Source organism: Cicer arietinum, chromosome 8 (genome assembly GCF_000331145.2).
Source record: "Cicer arietinum cultivar CDC Frontier isolate Library 1 chromosome 8, Cicar.CDCFrontier_v2.0, whole genome shotgun sequence".
NCBI classification, from domain to species: domain Eukaryota; kingdom Viridiplantae; phylum Streptophyta; class Magnoliopsida; order Fabales; family Fabaceae; genus Cicer; species Cicer arietinum.
The window spans coordinates 10,278,641-10,297,124 of record NC_021167.2 but is presented as its reverse complement, the minus strand read 5'-3'; the positions used below and the strand labels follow the sequence as shown (position 1 = coordinate 10,297,124).

The 18,484-nt window shown below is 32.3% G+C and overlaps 2 protein-coding genes and 1 long non-coding RNA gene across 4 annotated transcripts; 2 read left to right on the top strand and 1 right to left on the bottom strand.

Annotated features, from left to right (window-relative positions):
• Positions 1 to 8,767: 8,767 nt before the first annotated feature.
• LOC101512362 (2-phytyl-1,4-beta-naphthoquinone methyltransferase, chloroplastic) lies at positions 8,768 to 11,246 on the top strand. Of its 2 annotated transcripts, none has more exons than XM_027331831.2 (8): positions 8,768 to 8,990; positions 9,064 to 9,128; positions 9,226 to 9,316; positions 9,934 to 10,016; positions 10,247 to 10,380; positions 10,467 to 10,528; positions 10,743 to 10,842; positions 11,022 to 11,246. In XM_027331831.2, the coding sequence occupies exons 1-8, from the start codon at positions 8,886 to 8,888 to the stop codon at positions 11,072 to 11,074; spliced, it is 693 nt and encodes a 230-aa protein (XP_027187632.1). In that variant the 5' UTR covers positions 8,768 to 8,885; the 3' UTR covers positions 11,075 to 11,246. The 2 variants fall into 2 exon arrangements, with proteins under 2 accessions (XP_027187632.1, XP_004489801.1); XM_004489744.4 differs by having other exon boundaries at positions 8,771 to 8,990; positions 11,017 to 11,246.
• A 954-nt stretch (positions 11,247 to 12,200) lies between these two features.
• On the bottom strand, positions 12,201 to 15,977 carry LOC101511391 (cysteine-rich receptor-like protein kinase 2). The gene is made up of 7 exons (XM_004489742.4): positions 15,212 to 15,977; positions 14,957 to 15,070; positions 14,621 to 14,760; positions 14,328 to 14,538; positions 13,962 to 14,196; positions 13,698 to 13,848; positions 12,201 to 13,577 (listed from the first exon to the last, which is right to left on the bottom strand). The coding sequence occupies exons 1-7, from the start codon at positions 15,975 to 15,977 to the stop codon at positions 13,230 to 13,232; spliced, it is 1,965 nt and encodes a 654-aa protein (XP_004489799.1). The 3' UTR covers positions 12,201 to 13,229.
• On the top strand, positions 13,981 to 16,081 carry LOC140919027 (uncharacterized). Its single transcript, XR_012161589.1, has 3 exons — positions 13,981 to 14,119; positions 14,310 to 15,138; positions 15,246 to 16,081. It is a non-coding gene; the product is annotated as an uncharacterized lncRNA (long non-coding RNA).
• Positions 16,082 to 18,484: the final 2,403 nt, after the last annotated feature.

Here is an 18,484-nt window from a genome sequence, read left to right as displayed (position 1 = left end):
CTCATTAATCGTCTACATGACACAATTAACTTCAATTCTGAATGTCATTAACAATAATTTGCAGGTATATATTTGAACACATATTTTGGTTAATAATTATAATTTATTTTTGGAAATATGAAAATCATTTATTTTGAGCATGATTTGGATGAATAAAATGATTATCATGTATATTTTGTTAATGACGTTCTAAATTATGGTTAACGACGTTCTAAATTATGGTTAATGAGTGTTGATACATTGTGCTATTCATTAATCATTTACTTAATGTAATTAACAACATATTGGATACATTAACGATTTAAGTTATTTTGTTTTTTATTTAAAATTTGCGAGTCAAAATATAATTTCTGTTATTATTACTATCGTGTAGGAGGATACTAACAAGTATGTTTATCTGTTTTTCAGTAAAATCTTACTGCATATGTTCTTAATTATAAAAATTAATTGAGAAAAATTTGTTCATAAATATAAACACCATTTTAAGTTACTAGGTTCAATTTTAACTAAAGTAAATTACCAAATTGGTCCTTGAAAAAAAATTAAGAGTCAATATTTTTAGTGGCTGAAATTTACGAATTATCAAATCGTTCCTAAATTTGTAAGATGTCAATCAATTTAGTCATTTTATTAAATTATTCTATTACACAATTTGAGTTGACATGTTAAGTGTAGGTGTGACTCTCAACATAAGGATCAAATTGAACGATTGAATTTTTGGATTTTCTTCCTTGTTAAAGACTGAACCGTATGAAATCATATTCAAGAACTTTGTTTCTCATTGATAGAAAAGCAGACTATGTGTGCTGAATACAAAAGTGAATTTTCTTTAGATAGAAGGAGTAAGACTATCCTATTGATACAAGATGCAAATAATAAAAAATTGTGTTATTAGTTTTAAGTAGCTTCTAATTAATTGAATAGTTATCTAATACCCCATCCCGCTCCCCAAATTTAACGAGGATTACATAAGGAAGACACTTTGAGTTTGAGCCTTAAAACATGAATTTTGAGGAGAAAATAAACTTTGTAAATGAGTCAGCAAGTTGAGATGTAGATGGAGCATGTTGAATGTTGAGCTTCTTAGAAATAACCTTTTTACATACGAAATGAATACCAAGCTCCATATGTTTTGTTCTGTAATGTAGAATCAGTTTGTGAGACAACATTATAGCATTAATGTTACCATCAAGCACAATAGGCAGAAATTTGATCCTCAGATAAAAGAGATTGAATCCCAAGTTAATTCTGCAACAGTATGAGCTAAACTACAATATTCAACTTCAGTACTTGATCTAGCAATCATATGTTGCTTGATCTAGCACTAATGTTACCACATTATAGCACTAATGTTACCATCAAGCACACTAGGCAGAAATTTGATCCTCAAATAAAAGAGATTGAATCCAAGTTAATTCTGCAACAGTATGAGCTAAACTACAATATTCAACTTCAGCACTTGATCTATCAATCATATGTTGCTTCTTAGAGGACCACATGACAAGATTGGGACAAAATAATATACATGAACTTGAAGTAGATCTTATATCATTAGGATCATTAGTTCAATCAGCATCATTGTATGCAGTTAAAGTAAAAGGCAAGTCTAGTTTTCCTGGTTGTTGTATTAAACCATAATCAACAGGACCTTTAAGATATCTCATAATTCTTTTTACTTCTTTCTAATGTGATTCCAATAGCTTAGACATAAATCAACAAGATCTTTATTTACACTATATACAATTTCTAAATGAATAAGAGTATCATACTGAAAAGCTACAACTATGGATCTATACATAGTTGGATCATATAGAGAATAAGTTCCAAAATTTCTAAGTTTACAAGAGGTTACCATTGGAAATGAGATTCCCTTTGTATCAGCCATGTTTGACCTAACAAACAAATCACAAATACATTTGCCTTGTGACAAAATAATAGAGCTATTTGCTAAATGTTTTACCTTAATGCCAAGAAAATAATCCAATGATCCCAATTATTTCAGGACAAACTGGGTGTTGATTTTAGAGGTCAGATCTTGAATTAATCGAGGACTAGACCCAATAATGAGAACTTTAATAGTAACTTGTTTTATAACTAGGGAAAATGTTTCCTTGAAATAAAAATCATATTAAAAAAACTTTAATAGTAACTTTAATAGTCCGTCTAGCCCGCTAAAACACAGGTCTTGAGCCTACATAGTTTCAACCCAAATTTTTTCAAGACTTTTGAGCCTAGTTTGAATAAACTCGTTACCCATTTAGGTTAGCCCGTATGGGTATCAGGTAGCCCACATAATCAATTTAAAAAAAATAAAAATAGAAAAATTAGCCTTAAAAAAAAGGTCCAATCAAACAAAAATTAACTTGGGTTGGGTCCAATTTTTTAAAAAATTCACAAAGATACAACAAACCCTATTTTGAAGGGTAATGTGATGGCACCCTCATTGTCTCACAGTCTCACTTATCTCACTCCACGAGCAAGGCAGTGACTAATTCTAATTGTTTCCAAAATAATTACATTCACTCCAAAGCAGTGAGTCCAGCGACGACATCCATCTCAACATCAATCACCATTCATAACATCATTCCTTCTTCACGTTACCTTTTTCATCGCAACATCAATTTGTGTTCAATTTATGTCGGTATCAATCTAATCCCAGCATCCCTATGTGTATTGTCATCCTTGTGTTGGCTTCATTGTGTTGTCTCCTTGTGTCGTCGATCTCATTGTTAATACTACTCAGATTCTTTTTGTTATTCTTTGTTTCAATTTTCACCATTTGACTATGTTCTTGCTATGGCAGATTTACTTGTATCTTTTTGTGTTGTTGCTCAATCTATGACATTTTTTTACTTGTGCTATTTTTAATGTGTATATGTGTATTTATTCTTTATGAAATTTGTTACCATGGATCTTTGAAGTACTTCATGTTGTTTGTTTATTTTGATTTACTATCTTCATGTTGTTTGTTCGTTCTTATTTGATATTATGATTTTTAGGGATTATAGTTTGTGCCTTCTTGCAATATGGAAAATAGTAGTGATAGTGTTGAAATACTTGATGATGAGACTAATAAAGCTAAGGAACCTCAAAGAATACCATTGTCAGCTTAAACTCAACCTAATGTAACTGCTATTGATGACACTAATCAAGAAGTGTCTTCTAAACTACAAACAAAAATAAGTAAGACACAAATATCTGTAGTTTGGAAATATCTTGTAAAAGTTGGTGTTATAGATGGAAAATAAAGATGTAGATGTAAGGGGTGTGAAAAATTATTGTGTTGTGTTTCAACTAATGAAACTTCTCATTTATGTCGTCATATTGATAATTGTAAAAGGGTCCATAAGTATCATGATGTGGGTGATATGCTTATTGGTGCTAATGGAAAATTGAAAAGGAAAAAATTTGACCCTAAGTTTATTCGTGAAATCTTAGCTGAAATGATGATCACACACGGTACACCATTTAATATGGTTGAGTTGAGGGTTTTTAGAAAATACCAGAAATTTTTGAATGATGATTGCTCTTTTGTTTCATGAAATACATCTTCCAAATATGTTTTGAAAATTTATGAGGATGAAAAACAAAACTTTTAAATTACAATTGACTCAAATTTGTGGGAGATTTTGCTTGACTTCTGATTGTTGGACTGTATGCACCAATGAATGTTTTATTTCTTTAAAGACTCATTATGTAGATGAAAATTGAAAGATGCAAAATAAGATTCTAGCATTTGCTCACATGGAACCCCCACATACAGAGCGAGAATTAACATTAAAGGTGCTTGAAATGTTGAATGATTGGAGCATAGAAAAAAAAATGTTTTTCCATCACTTTGGATAATGCTTATGTAAATGATAATATGCAAAACTTTTTGAAAGAACACTTAGGATTGTCAAATAGCTCGTTGCTTAATGGAAAATTCTTTCATATAAGATGTTGTGATCATATCTTGAACCTCATTGTGCAAGATGAATTGAAGACAATTAGTGATGCATTGCATAAGATTAAGCAAAGTGTGAATGGAAGAAATTTTAAGTGTTGTCCTTCAAGTGATGAGTGGAGACGAGCTGAAATAATGTGTGAGCTTTTGAAGCCATTTTATAATATTACAAACTTGATCTCTGAATCTTCTTATCCTATATCAAATTTGCACTTTGGAGAAATAAGAAAGATAGGGTGTCTTTTAAATGTTTATTTGAATAGTGAAGATCAAGTTATTGAAGAAATGGCTATAAACACGAGAGAGAAATTTGACAAGTATTGAAGTGAGTATAATGTGATCTTGGCATTTGGGGCTATTCTTGATCCAACCAAAACGCTCAATTTTTTGAAATTTGTGTATCATAAACTTGATCCACTCACTAGTAAGACGAAGGTTGAAAGGGTCGAGATGAGCTTGCATAATCTCTACATCGAGTATGTCAAACATGGGATTCCTTTTAATAAAAGTGGCTCACAAGTGCAACCTACTTTTGGATGAGAAAAGATAGATACATTATTATACATATGCGAAGTAATGTCATTTGTTCTTTCTTTCGATTAATTAATTTTTATAAAATTGAATATTGTCATTATTTGTTTAAATAATTTGTAACTTGATTGAATAACTTGTAGGAATTTAAAGAACATGAAAGCCAAACAAATTCTAATGCTGAAAAATCTGAACTTGATTCTTATTTAGATGAGCAAAAGATGCCTCCATCAGCTGGTTTTGATATATTGGCTTATTGGAAAGAAAAAAGTCGTAGATGTCCTAATCTTGCAAGGATGGCTTATGGTGTATTGAGTGTTCCAATAACCACGGTGGCATTTGAATATGCTTTTAGTATTGGCTCTCGAGTTTTGAACAAGTATAGAAGTTCATTGAAATATGAATCAGTTCAAACTCTCTTGTGCACATGTAGTTGGTTATATATTTTTAACAATCAATTTATTTATTTTGTAGAATATGACAATGACAGTGATACAAATCAAAATGATCAAAGTGGACAACCATCCAACACTTTGAAAAATATGAACATTGCTCGAGGAGTCTAAAAGGATTTATTTCAAAGTTATATTATAACTATTTAACACTGTATTTAAATTTGGTTTGAGTTTTTCATTTGTGCCATGCTAGACAAATCTAAGTTGTTTTTAGCAATTTGAACTTATTTTAATTTGTGTGTTGCTTTGAAAATTTTGAATCAAGTTTGTGTCAATTGGAAAATCCGATTTCCGAACTTAGTTAGTGTGTTATTTTATTGTTTATTTTTAATGATCTAGAATATCATATTTTAGTTGCACTTGCCTTCTTGAGTTGAATATCCATTTACAATTTAAACTCGTTCAAATTGATTCATATTTAATGTATAAAGAATATATTGTAATTGTTTTTAAATGGGCATGAAGAAAATTTTCAAATTAAAAGAACCGCAAAGAAATTAATAATATAATAAATAAAAATTAAAAAATATGCGGGCTACTCGCCCAGCCTGCAACTCGTCTAGGGCCGGGCTCGAGTAGTATTTTACCAGTCCATATTATAATAGGGCTTTTTGGCCCAGTCCAAATAAGTCCACAACCCGTTAAGGCATCCCCTAAATAAGTCGGATAGCCCGTTTTGACAGGTCTATATTTGATGGATCCATTTCGCCACAATCTGGCTTTATACTTCTAAATAATGTCATATGGATTTTCCTTTACTGTAAATACTCATTTGTAGTCTATGGCTCTTTTATGATGTGGAAGAAACTAGTGTCAGGTGGAGAAATGATAAACATATGTTTTCTTGTATAAAACATGGTAAGGTGAGGTAAATTTAGTAAGATTGGTTGTAGGCAGTCTATTTATAACACAAACAGAATTAGTAAACGCATGGTCCCAATATTGTAATGGTACTAAAGCACAAGCAAGTAATGATAATCCCATTTCCACTATATGTCTGTGTTTTCTTTCAACCAAACCATTTTGATGAGAAGTGCGTGGGCACGTAATTCTATGCACAATGCCAAAGTCATGCAACATATTGGAAAAAGGCCTGAATTCACCACCCCAATCACTTTTCAGGTGGAGAAATGATAAACATATGTTTTCTTGTATAAAACATGGTAAGGTGAGGTAAATTTAGTAAGATTGGTTGTAGGCAGTCTATTTATAACACAAACAGAATTAGTAAACGCATGGTCCCAATATTGTAATGGTACTAAAGCACAAGCAAGTAATGATAATCCCATTTCCACTATATGTCTGTGTTTTCTTTCAACCAAACCATTTTGATGAGAAGTGCGTGGGCACGTAATTCTATGCACAATGCCAAAGTTATGCAACATATTGGAAAAAAGCCTGAATTCACCACCCCAATCACTTTTCACAACCTTAACTTTGTGTGAAAATTGGGTTTGGATATATTATAAAAATTGCTTAAAGGCTTGTAAGGCACGTGCTTTTTGTTTAAGAAAATATATCAAAACATATTTGGTATAAATGTCAACAAAGGTAATGTAATAGATATATCCATTTGAAGATGTACAGGGTGCAAGTCTCCATAGATTAGTATGCATAACTTTAAAAGGTGTTATGTATGTAGTGGTAGAAGATGGTGTATGCAACCTATTTGATTTCCCCATACAACATACATTACACAAATTCAATTGAGTTTTACTAGAAAAAAGTTTCTTACATAATTGTAGGACATATTTTAAAATATTCAAGTGTGAATGGTCTAGTCTATTATGCCAAAGAGAAAGTTGATCAACAATTGTAAAGTAAGTACAAGATTTATTAGAAAAAATATGAAAACATGAAGCAAAATGAAAAACAGGTTTAAAAAACTCAACAATATTATGAATCTACAAATTCTTGAAGGAATAGAGACCATTAGCTTCAACTGAACCATTTAAGAAGACTTGGTCAGATTCATGCTATTTAACCAAACATATAGATGAAATTCAAAATAAACCTTGTTATGTTTGACAAATTTAGACATTGAGACAAGATTTTTATTTATATGGGGAACATGCAATGAATTGGTTAATGTAAATTTGGTGTAAGGTGAGCAATTGAAGTAATGAATAAAAGAGCCAACAAATTTAATGTGCAAACCTTATTTGTTGCCCATTAAAACTTGATGGGAGCCATTGTAGGGAATACTTTGAGTGAGGTTTTGTAGATCTGTAGTAAGATGATGTGAAACCCCATAGTTTGGATTCCAAGATTGTGCATCAAAATTAAGGGGATGAGAATTTTCAGAAGTTGAAGGTTGGTGTTGCATTGTCAAATTTGCTAATGGATTGACAGGTTGAGAGTTTGACCTAGATGTAGTCAAATTGAGATTCTGTTTTTGAGAAGGAAAATTCAATGAATTAGGGGATAAATCTTGCTTAAATTCGTGCCAACAGTGAAGGGCAACATGACCATACATGTTGCATAATTGGCATGTAGGTCTAGTGCCATCACATCCTCTAGATCAACCTCACCCCCCATGATATTCACAACCTTTACTGCAACGAGTTGATCCATCTTGATTGAATTGATTTGAGGCGGCTTTATAATTATGAGAATTAGGATTTTGATCATTACTTGTTTTTGCGATATTTTATGTAACAGACAATGTAGATAACTCTTGCTTGAGTTTTTCAAACTGAATTTCTTGAATAACAAGCAAGGCTTCAATGTCATCAACATGTGGAAAATCAGTTTTATTGTAAATCATCATAACAAACAGATTGTAGTCTTCAAGCAATCCTTCAAGTATCCCATCAATGTGTTCTCGATCAGAAACGGGATCTTCAACAGCCTGTAAAGAATCAATAATTCATTTAATTCGAAGTAGATATTCGGAGATGGTGCGCAAACCTTTCTTGGCGTTCTTGAGTTGAGATTGCAACTGACGAATTTTAGCTTTCAAATGAGAGTGAAAATACTTATGAATTTTATCCCAAAATTCCCAAGAATGTTTGCGTTCAATCATGCATGGTAATATTTCCTCTAAAAGAGACGAAATGAGCCAAGGAAAAAGCATTCCATCCTTTACTAACCAAAATTGATATTAATCAAATACTTAGATGATAAGACAATCTAATTCATATTCGAATTTGGGAGGAATTTTGGGATTCACCACAAAACGATGTAGCTTGTGCGCATTGATGACATCGTCAACTTGTTGATTCTACAACAAATAGTTCTTATTAGATAGTTTGATGGCTAACATATGTATAAATTGTTGTGGTCCTTTAAAGCGAATAACCTGAACGAAATCCTCCATGGTGGATTTTGTAGGTTTATGAACAAGATCTTCTTTATCAGAATTGAATAATGTAGAAATAGAATGAACTAACATAATAGTGGATTTGGAGAGTGGAACGAAGATTAAGCAAAAAAAGAGAGAATAAATTTTGGATCTATGAACCGAAGTTTTATAATACTATATTAAAGATTGAATTGTATGAAACCATATTAAAAACTTTATTTCTTATTGACTGAAAAAGTACACTATATATACAGAATACAAAAGTGATTTGTCTTTATATAAAATAAATATGACTATCCTATTTATACAAAATGGAGAGAATATAGAATTTTGTTACTAGTACTAACAACCTCTAACAACAAACTAATTACAAACTTTAAAAATAATTACTTCTAACTAATTAGATAGTTCTCTTATATTCCTCTACCAAAATATATCTTTTTCCTTGTCCAATATCTTAAAGCTCCTAATCATTTATCACATTAATTCTAACCAAATTCTTAATAGTGTGATGAATCTAAAATCTAAATTTGAAAAGGGAAAATGATAAGTGGGAAAAACGAAAGAGTAGCATATCTAATCTAGCTTTCTTTTATATTTAAAATTGAAGGGTGTATGTGGTAATTTCAGACGTGGAAACAGACTACAGATGATGCTTGCTCCTTATCCTATCTCCACATTCCGACCAACACCCGTTCGCTGCGCCAACGACCGCCAGGCGCTTTTTAGCCGCATTGCTCCTGTCTATGATAACGTGCGCCCCTCTTCTCTTTTCTCTCATCTATTTAATAAACAAAGTAACACGATCTGTTTGTATGTTTGTGCAGTTGAATGATTTGTTGAGCTTGGGTCAGCACCGTATTTGGAAGCGAATGTCAGTTTCTTGGTCTCGGTAACTATCTTCTGATCAAATCCGTTTTGATTCCATTTTATTAAATTATTATAAAAAATAAATAAAGTGTTTAATGTTTGTGTGAATTTGGGAACAGTGCAAAACTGGGAGACCGTGTGTTGGATGTGTGCTGTGGAAGTGGTGATTTAGCATTTCTCTTATCTAATAAAGTTGGTTCCGATGGCAAGGTTTTCTTCTCTCTTTGTATTTTGAGGATTTGTTAACTATGTTAGACTGTTAGTGAATCTAAGTTACTTTCAGAGATTAATCTTTGCAGTTGCGTGCGGGTACTTTTAGTTTTGAATCATGGTCATTGTGTTGTCACATGTGCATCAAAACATATTCATAAAGACCATCTTTTTGCAATTAGATTTGTTACAAAAAAGTTAGGGAAAATAACATTGGAGTTAATCACCCAACTTAATTGCAAGACACTATAGTGAGTTTGTCATTATGTGGAAAAATATGTAAAATAGTTCAAGAGAGAAAGATTGTGGTAAAGATTTAGTTAATTTCAAGATACATTAACATAAAAGTATTTATAGTATATTTATACTATACTATTATGACTATAGGGTAATTAATATTTGAAAAATATTAAATACTATTTTAGTACTATATCAAAATCGAATATATTTGTAATGACAGATATTAGATACTAAATCTAAATCTAAATCTGAGTAGTATCTGGAGGAATATTAGGGCTATAAGGACTCGAACCGTAGACCTTATCGGTAAAACAGATCAAATTACACTAGTAGTTTTTGTGGTGAAATTATGGTCTTATGAATCTTTTGGGTCGCAGGTGATTGGTCTTGATTTTTCAAAGGAGCAGCTAATGGTCGCCTCATCGCGGTCGTCTACAAAGAATTGCCTCAAGAATATTGAGTGAGCATGGGTAACTTTTGCCGTGTGCTGACATTAGATTAGATAACAGCCTTAAAGTATTTTTAAGAGAGAAAATTACTCTGTCCTCATTTAATCATTCATTTTTTTTCTTCTCCATGTCCTATTATTTAAAGCAAAAATAGAAATTATAGTGAAGAGTACTTTTGTGATCAAGTTTTTACCTTAGTGATATTATAATAGGAAAGCCTTAATCATATGTTGCATCCTAGGTGGGTTGAAGGTGATGCTCTTGACTTACCATTTGCTGATGATTGGTTTGATGCAATCACTATGGGATATGGTCTTCGAAACGTTGTTAATAAGCAAAAAGCCATGCAGGAAATTTTACGTGTGCTGAAGCCCGGTAGCTGTTATATCTCAACTCATTAATATCTTGATTGGTGTTTATATAAATTTTGACACATGCCGTGCTTTCTTTTTTCTTTCCAGGTTCCACAGTGTCAATCCTTGACTTTAATAAAAGCAATGAGCCACTAGCTTCTTCAATTACGGTATACTTAGTCTTACTAGTTGTTGCTTTGCATTAGATATACTTTTTAATATATATAGTCTGCATAGTAGTGGCTCTTCTTTATGCATAAATAAGTCTAATCTACTCACCAGTTTCACACAACTGAGTATTAAATTACAATATTAACTTGCTTTTGTGTTTTTGATTTCTGTTGTGAACTGAACGTCTAACTGCTACATACTTTCTCATGCTAGGAGTTGATGATTGACAATATTGTTGTCCCTGTAGCCTCTGTTTATGGTCTTTCAGAAGAATACAGATATCTCAAGAGTTCAATAAGAGAATTCTTAACAGGTTTGTTTTCAATTGAATTAGATCAAGCATTTAAACGAACATGCTTGATTATGAGCAAGCGAAACTCATGCGATTCATTCTCGTGTTTAGTAAGAAAAAATAAGCTATCATGTATATTGATGTTAGAAATTTATCATGTTGACCACCTAATATAACAATCCTCCTTTGATACAGGGCAGGAATTGGAGAAACTTGCTTTAGAAGTAGGATTTTCTACCGCCCAACATTATGAGATCGGCGGAGGTCTCATGGGCTGCTTGGTAGCTAAAAATTAGATGAGATTTAGGAATCATCTTATGTAACAAAAGATTCCAACCTCCCCCTCTTTTTTCTGGTGTGGACTATATTCAGGATGTATAAATATAAACTCTTCTGTTAATTCAAATGAACTATTAACAATCTAACCTCAGTTCTCTTATTGCCTAACATTCTTCTGTTAATTAATTCTATTGGCAATGTTTCAAGATAATGTTCCAGTCATGCTTTCTCAAGACATGCTTTGCAAGACCTAGAGTCCAAATTCCTCCAACAATCAGCTAGAACATAAACAGATTCATTTGCTGTTCCTGATACATCAACCTTCCCTTTAGCATAGCCTTTATCTTTGTGTGCGTCTAGAACTGATCTTAGCATTGCCTCGTTCGCTGCTGCTCGAAAACTTGAGTTCTTGTTAGTTCTGTTCCCACCCGCAGCTGACCAAGACATTTACCTCTACACAAAACACTTACATTAATAGTTCTCAATTTAAAAATCTTTTGAAATAAAAAAAGCTTAAATATAATTTAAGTTTTTTTTATCTTTTATCAAATATTCGTTTTGGTCATTTATTGTTTTTTAATTTAGTTTCGTCCTTTATCTTTTATAAATGATGAATGACAGTCTTTTTTATCATACTCCTTTCAAACAATTGTATGATTATTGTCATGAACTGTTGAGGTCTAATATTTGATCACTAAGTTAAGTATGTAAACTTAACAAAGACGAGATGAAAATACAAAAAACTCTAATAAATGGTCTTCATTTTAAAGAATTTATATACGTTTTAAAACATGCAAGAAGAATTTTTTCAAGTGTAAATCTATTATTGGATTAAATGAATGTTTTTTTGAAGAATAATATAGCGGATAATTATTCACAATTGTTAGAAGAGATTTCAATGATCAAATATTATAATTTTTATTGTGATTGTGATAAAGACTAAAATAAATCACTTATAAAAGATAAGGATGAAAATTAATTAAAAAATGTGAATGACCAAAATGAATATTAAGTAAAACATAAATGATTAAAATTATATTTAAGCCAAATAAAAAAATAGCCAAAGTTTATTAAACCAACATTTTTGACCTGAAAACACGTTCAAAACTCGATAAAAATCAGCACTTTGTTCTCTTTATTTCCTTTCCTCTCCATTTGTCATCAAACAAAATGGTTGAGAAAGAAAACCATCATCATCATGCCAAACACATTACAAAGAAATAAAATTTAGTCCTAAGGAGACAGGAAGAAAACAGACCAAACAACAAGGACAACAAATGAAAAAGAAAACTAGCTAATACTCTTCTAAGGACTTGATTTCTCTAGAAAGAAAAAGGAGATAGATGAGGAGGCTTCAGTTTGGGATTCCAATCTCTTTCACTAACTTGGTCTTTGAGCAAAAGTGACCAAGATAAGACTCAACTAATTGAGTTTTACCATCACCAAGATGAGAAGAATTTAACATCAAAGACAATGTTAACTGTGCCTTTTGATGTAACCTGATCTGCCACTTCTTGCCTTAAGATGTAGATACTTTAAGAGATAACTCTCATAAGCGTTTCTAATTGCATTCTTACCGATGCTTCTATGATCTTGCTCTGATAATGATCTTCTTGTAACCAAGTGTTTACTCTTGATGAAAAAAGATGAGGTAGATTTCATCGAAATAACCTTATACCTTACTGATTGTCATAATCAAAACCCTTGAAATAAGCAAAGCAGATATTTCTAGCAGATCTTGAAAGCAACTCAAGGGACTTGATAACAAAGGGGACATATGAGGGAGACGGATTAGTATAAATACCTGTATTATTATCTTTCTCAAACAATGGTGCTTTCATGATGCTCAAAATTCCAAACTAGTAGTTATGAGCTGCTACATTACACATTAATCAAAATTCTATAGTAAATGTTGAATCATGGCACTATACAGTATACATTGTTTGCTTCCTATAATCCTATTGAAAACTTGGCTTGAACATCTCCTTTTTCCTGAAGTATTCATTTGAAATAGCAATTCATCAGATGCATTGTTAGCAACCTTCAGAGTCATAGTTCCAAGCCAAAGCCAATTTACTTGCGGCACCATATACTCGCTGTGTGCAGTGGTTTTCTCTGCATTCTCATGGTCACCTGGCATAGAAAGAGCTATGGGAAATAGTAGCTATTGAATCATTTTCCTTGAGGTGATAAAATGGGTCACCATTTGTATCATGGAGTTCCATGGTACTCTCATCTAGGAATGGTGGATTAGAGGGAGCAACAAGATCAAGATGCTCCTCATTCTTGCTTAGCATCTGTAACGCCTTTGACATAGTTGGTCGTAACGAAGGAACCTCTTGGGTGCAAAGAAGTCCTATGTGAATCACTCTTAAAATCTCATTCTTAATAACATCACTATTGTTGTCATTGTCGTGCAACTCGATATTTGGGTCAAATAGTTGTTCGGCAGTCCCCAACTGAAAATGCTTCCATGTCTGATGTTGCAAGTTAGAAAAAAAAAAGTTAGTTTAAAACTTAATACTGTCTTAACCAAGATTGATGTAACAGTTGAACAACAATCATAACAAAACAATAAAGGAAAATATGCAACTGACCACTATAATTAAGCTGTCTGAATATTCTGATTCTTTGCTTCTGTTGTTCAGTCTGCCGGTAACTATCTCGAGCAGTAATACTCCAAAACTATATACGTCTGCCTTTTCTGTTAACTGACCATGTGCTAGATACTCTGGAGCTATATACCCTCTGCAGGTCCAGGAATAAAAGAGTACATGATTATTTCAGATATAAATATAATTTCCTATATGATTTAGATTTATTCAAAACTGTTAGTATTTACCAAAAAATGCAGTACTTACAAAGTTCCTGCAATAGCTGTACTTATGTGACTCTTGTCTTCTTGAAAGGATCTGGCCAAACCAAAATCTGCAATTTTAGCTCGAAACTTTGCATCCAATAGGATGTTGCTGGCTTTTATATCTCTATGAATTATCCGGACATTGGAGTTCTCATGCAGGTAAACTAATCCTTCAGCTGTCCCAATAATAATTTCATATCTCTTTTCCCAGTTTAGTTCTTTGCCCTTGTTTTTATCTGTCATGTATAAGAAACAATTATATTTAGTTCAGATTATGTTAAATTGATTACAATCACATAATGGTTGAAGTGATGCGTTAACAAGCATGAATTAATCGTCGAAATTACAGCATGAATTCAGACGTTACCAAAAATGAAGCGATCGAGACTTCTGTTGGGAAGATATTCATATACAAGCAAGCTTTCGGGTCCCGAACAACTGCATCCTAATAGTCTAACTAGATTCTTGTGTTCCACACCACTAATTATGTTGACTTCATTGTAGAAATCAGCTGCTCTATGTCTGTTGTTGAAATATAACCTCTTGATAGCAATCTGTCTTCCATCAGGTAAAACTCCCTGCAACAGCTAAATTGTTACAAATCGCTTGATATGTAAAATGGTGGTGTTATACTTATAGGTCTTCAGATAACAGAAATACTTTATAAACTGTTCCAAATCCTCCGTGCCCTAACTTGTTATCGTCGTTAAAAGATCCTGTAGCTTTTTCCAATGTAGAGTACTTGAAATTCAAGCTTTTATGTTGAAGAGTCTTGGCTAACTTTTCTGCGTCATTTGATCCTGTAAATCAGAATGACCATTTGGATCGGTCACCATTCTTAATGCAGATGTGTTATAACTGCTAATGATTCCACAATTTGTTTGCAACACAATGTGTAGCTCTTAGAAAAATAAAATATAATTTATAACTATGATATAAGTATATATGCAGTTATATCATGAATAAATAGAGATAAGCTATGAGTCAAATACCTACCTCTTCTTTTCTTTTGAATGTATCTCTGTTTGCAGATATATGCCCCGATAGTCACTACAACCACCGTGACGATCACCGAACTGACTACTGCAACCACTATCACCAATACATTACCTGCACAAGACAACGAATTGGACTCACAATCAAGATTTACCACTAAGTTTATGTTAATTTTTCTCAATGTAGGAAGCTGCAACCTAGCATAATTTTTTTTAGTACACTAAAAGTGTTAAGAGCTGCAATTTATTTATTTACCTCCTGAACTATCATTTTCCACTTCCTTGTTAAGGAAATCATTGTTGGAGTACCTCATGAAGCATCCAGTGTTGAGCGCTCGACCTTCTGATGCCGGCAGGCATCTCAATATCGAAGAAGATGCTTTCTCAAGACATGCTTTGCAAGACCTAGAGTCTAAATTCCTCCAACAATCAGCCAGAACATAAACAGATTCATTTGCTGTTCCTGATACATCAACCTTCCCTCTAGCATAGCCTTTATTTTCGGGTGCACCTTGAACTGCTCTTAGCACTGCCTCCTTTGCTGCTGCTCGAAAACCCAAGTTCTTGTTAGTTCTATTCCCACACAAAGCTCTATCTCCTTGTCCTGTATACTCATTAAAGAAACTATAATTCTCAGACCTCATGAAGCAACCATCAAGGTAAATGCGGCCGGAATTATACGGGAAGCACTGAGGAAGAACCGTGCGTGCCTCAGCATAACACAACACACAGTCAAGTAATGAAAGATCTCCATAACACTGTGCTAGGCCATAGTTAGTATCAAGTCCTGTCCCTGTAACTGCTGTGCCGAAGCCGGTAGTACGCATCTGCTCGCTGATCTTCTCCATGGTTGCAACAAAATTTGGAACAAAGATGCTTGTGTTGTGCTCTAGTATATTGCCACATGTTATGAAAACTGTCTTGGCCCTTGGTTCTGCCATTACAGTTTCTGATAGTAATGCAAATTTGATGAGAAAGATTGTGAGGTATTGAGAAAAGATCAGAGGGACTACTTTTTTCATTTTTGGGATGATACAATCTGAGTCACTTTCTCTGGTTGGTTATTCACAAGGAACTGTGGAAAAAAGAAGAGAATTTATAATCACTTTCTCTGGTTATTCCTTCATTTTTGAATATTATATTTGATATAATTGCTTTTTATGCTTAAGCTGAAAGAATACAATAAATGAATGTTTGAATTAGCGATAAATTTGGCGAAATCATGGTGACACCTTGATTTTGTTGAAACTCAGTGTAGTTTTTGCCAAAACCACAGGCCACCGTGATTTTGCCAACTTCACCACAGACTCAATCATGTACTACATCTATTATTTAGAGGCTATCATTAGCACAAATCCTAGTTCATTGATGTGAGATTCCAATACTTACTCTAATCCTGAGAAGAAAGGTCACTTGAAGAAGAAGTGGAGCCTTCTGTTAGAAAGCATTCCTAAAAGTAACATCTAGTATATGAAAGGCAAGCAGAAATGGAGGGTACTTAAATTACCTAACTTTTTTGTTGCAATCCTTGACTTTTAAAAAGAACATTGACATCATAGTATGAATGTTGATTTTGGTTTTGTACCTAAATTCTTTCACTAAATTTAACTGTTCTTACAACTGTAGCACCACACTGCAACTATAGAGCATCCAATTTAACTAAGATCACCTCTAGCAAGTAGCAAAACTCTCTCCATCCCTCTCCTATTTGTCTCTTAATTTCATGTTTTGTATAACATCTTATCATATCATATGTTTATCCTCTCTGGTTTGAGTTAAAAGATCGGAATTCAAACCTTAGTGATAGAGAAAATATGAACATAATATACTAACATAATAATATTTCCAAATCCAAAAAAGATTATGTTTATCCTCCCTGCTCCCCAATTTTATTTATATACTATGGTTTCACACTTGCTCATTCTTACATGATGGTTGAATTGAAGTCACCAGACCCCACTTTTAAATTTTTAATCAAGCTAATAAGTGTGTATAGGACACTTGTAAAATAAAAAAAATTTATTAATTGGAAAGTTTAATATTTGATAGTAAAATTTTGATTTCATTTTGTAATTCTCAAAAATGAGCATATTAAAAAATATAAAAGCTAAGAAAGTTTAATTTTGAAGGAGGTTCTTCTTACCTTACCTGTGACATGCTCTGAACAGAAAGCATCATCGTCTTGATGGTTTATGCAACAAGTCAAAGCATGGATCATATGAGACTTTGAAAAGTTTTTGCTTCTCCGTTGAAAAAACCGAGTCTATCAGATTATGAGACTCTGACTAAAACGCGGTAGTGCCATATCCTCTCAATTTACTACTTTGCCCTGCATCTTCAATTTTGTAGTTTATTTATGGGTGGACACACATAGATATGATATTTACACACGTACATTTGACATACATTCTATGTATAAAGTATTTATACGGTGAACAATATTTTTTTTTAAATTTATTTTTGATTTATTTTAATAATTGAAATTTATTTTTGATACATATATAAATTTATATCATTAATTACAAAAATATAAATAATTAATTACTTATTTAATATATATTTTATTAGTTATTAAAATATAAAATATTAACCACTTTAGAATACTGCAATTTAGTTATTAAAGAAGTATTATAAATTTTTTAATGCCAACTTTAGTAGTTAATGAGATATATGTATAAAATATTTATAATATGTATATTGTGTTACAAAAATATTTTTAAAATAAAATACATGTCATTAGCCACTTTTTAAATATTTGATAAAAGTTATATATTTATGTCATTAACCACTAAAATATATGTCATTAAATAACCACGAAATGTGATAGTGTGACACGTGTAACTTACCTACGTGGCCATACTAAGAAAAAAATCTTAAATATAATAAATGTTAATAAAATGGAAATTATAAAGATAAATAAAATGAAAAAGAATACATATATTATAGAATATATTATAAATTATTTTATGTGCGTGGTTTCTACCACTACGCGAAAAAACACATTTTACAGCGCTTTTTTTAAGCCATTTACAGCGCTTTTTCAAAAAAATAAGCGTTGTGGAATCGAGCGCTGTAAATGATACAACAACGCTTTTAAAAAAGCGTTATAAAATATGTAAATACAACGCGCGCTTGTTATGCACATTTTACAGCGCTTCTTCACAAAAAAGCGCTGTAATATGCACCCCATTATATGAGTTATGGGTCTGCTTTTAGAGCGCTTTTTAACACAAGCGCTGTAAAATGCACACCCATAATTTCATATTATGGTCTGCATTTTACAGCGCTTTCTCAAAAAAGCGCTGTAAAATGCCCAACCATAATTTCATATATGGGTGTGCAGTTTACAACGCTTTCTCAAACAAGCGCTGTAATATGCCCACCCATAATTTCATATATGGGTATGCATTTTACAGCGCTTTCTCAAAAAAGCGATGTAATATGCCCACCCATAATTTCATATATGGGTGTGCATTTTACAACGCTTTCTCAAAAAAGCGCTGTAAAATGCCCACCCATAATTTCATAT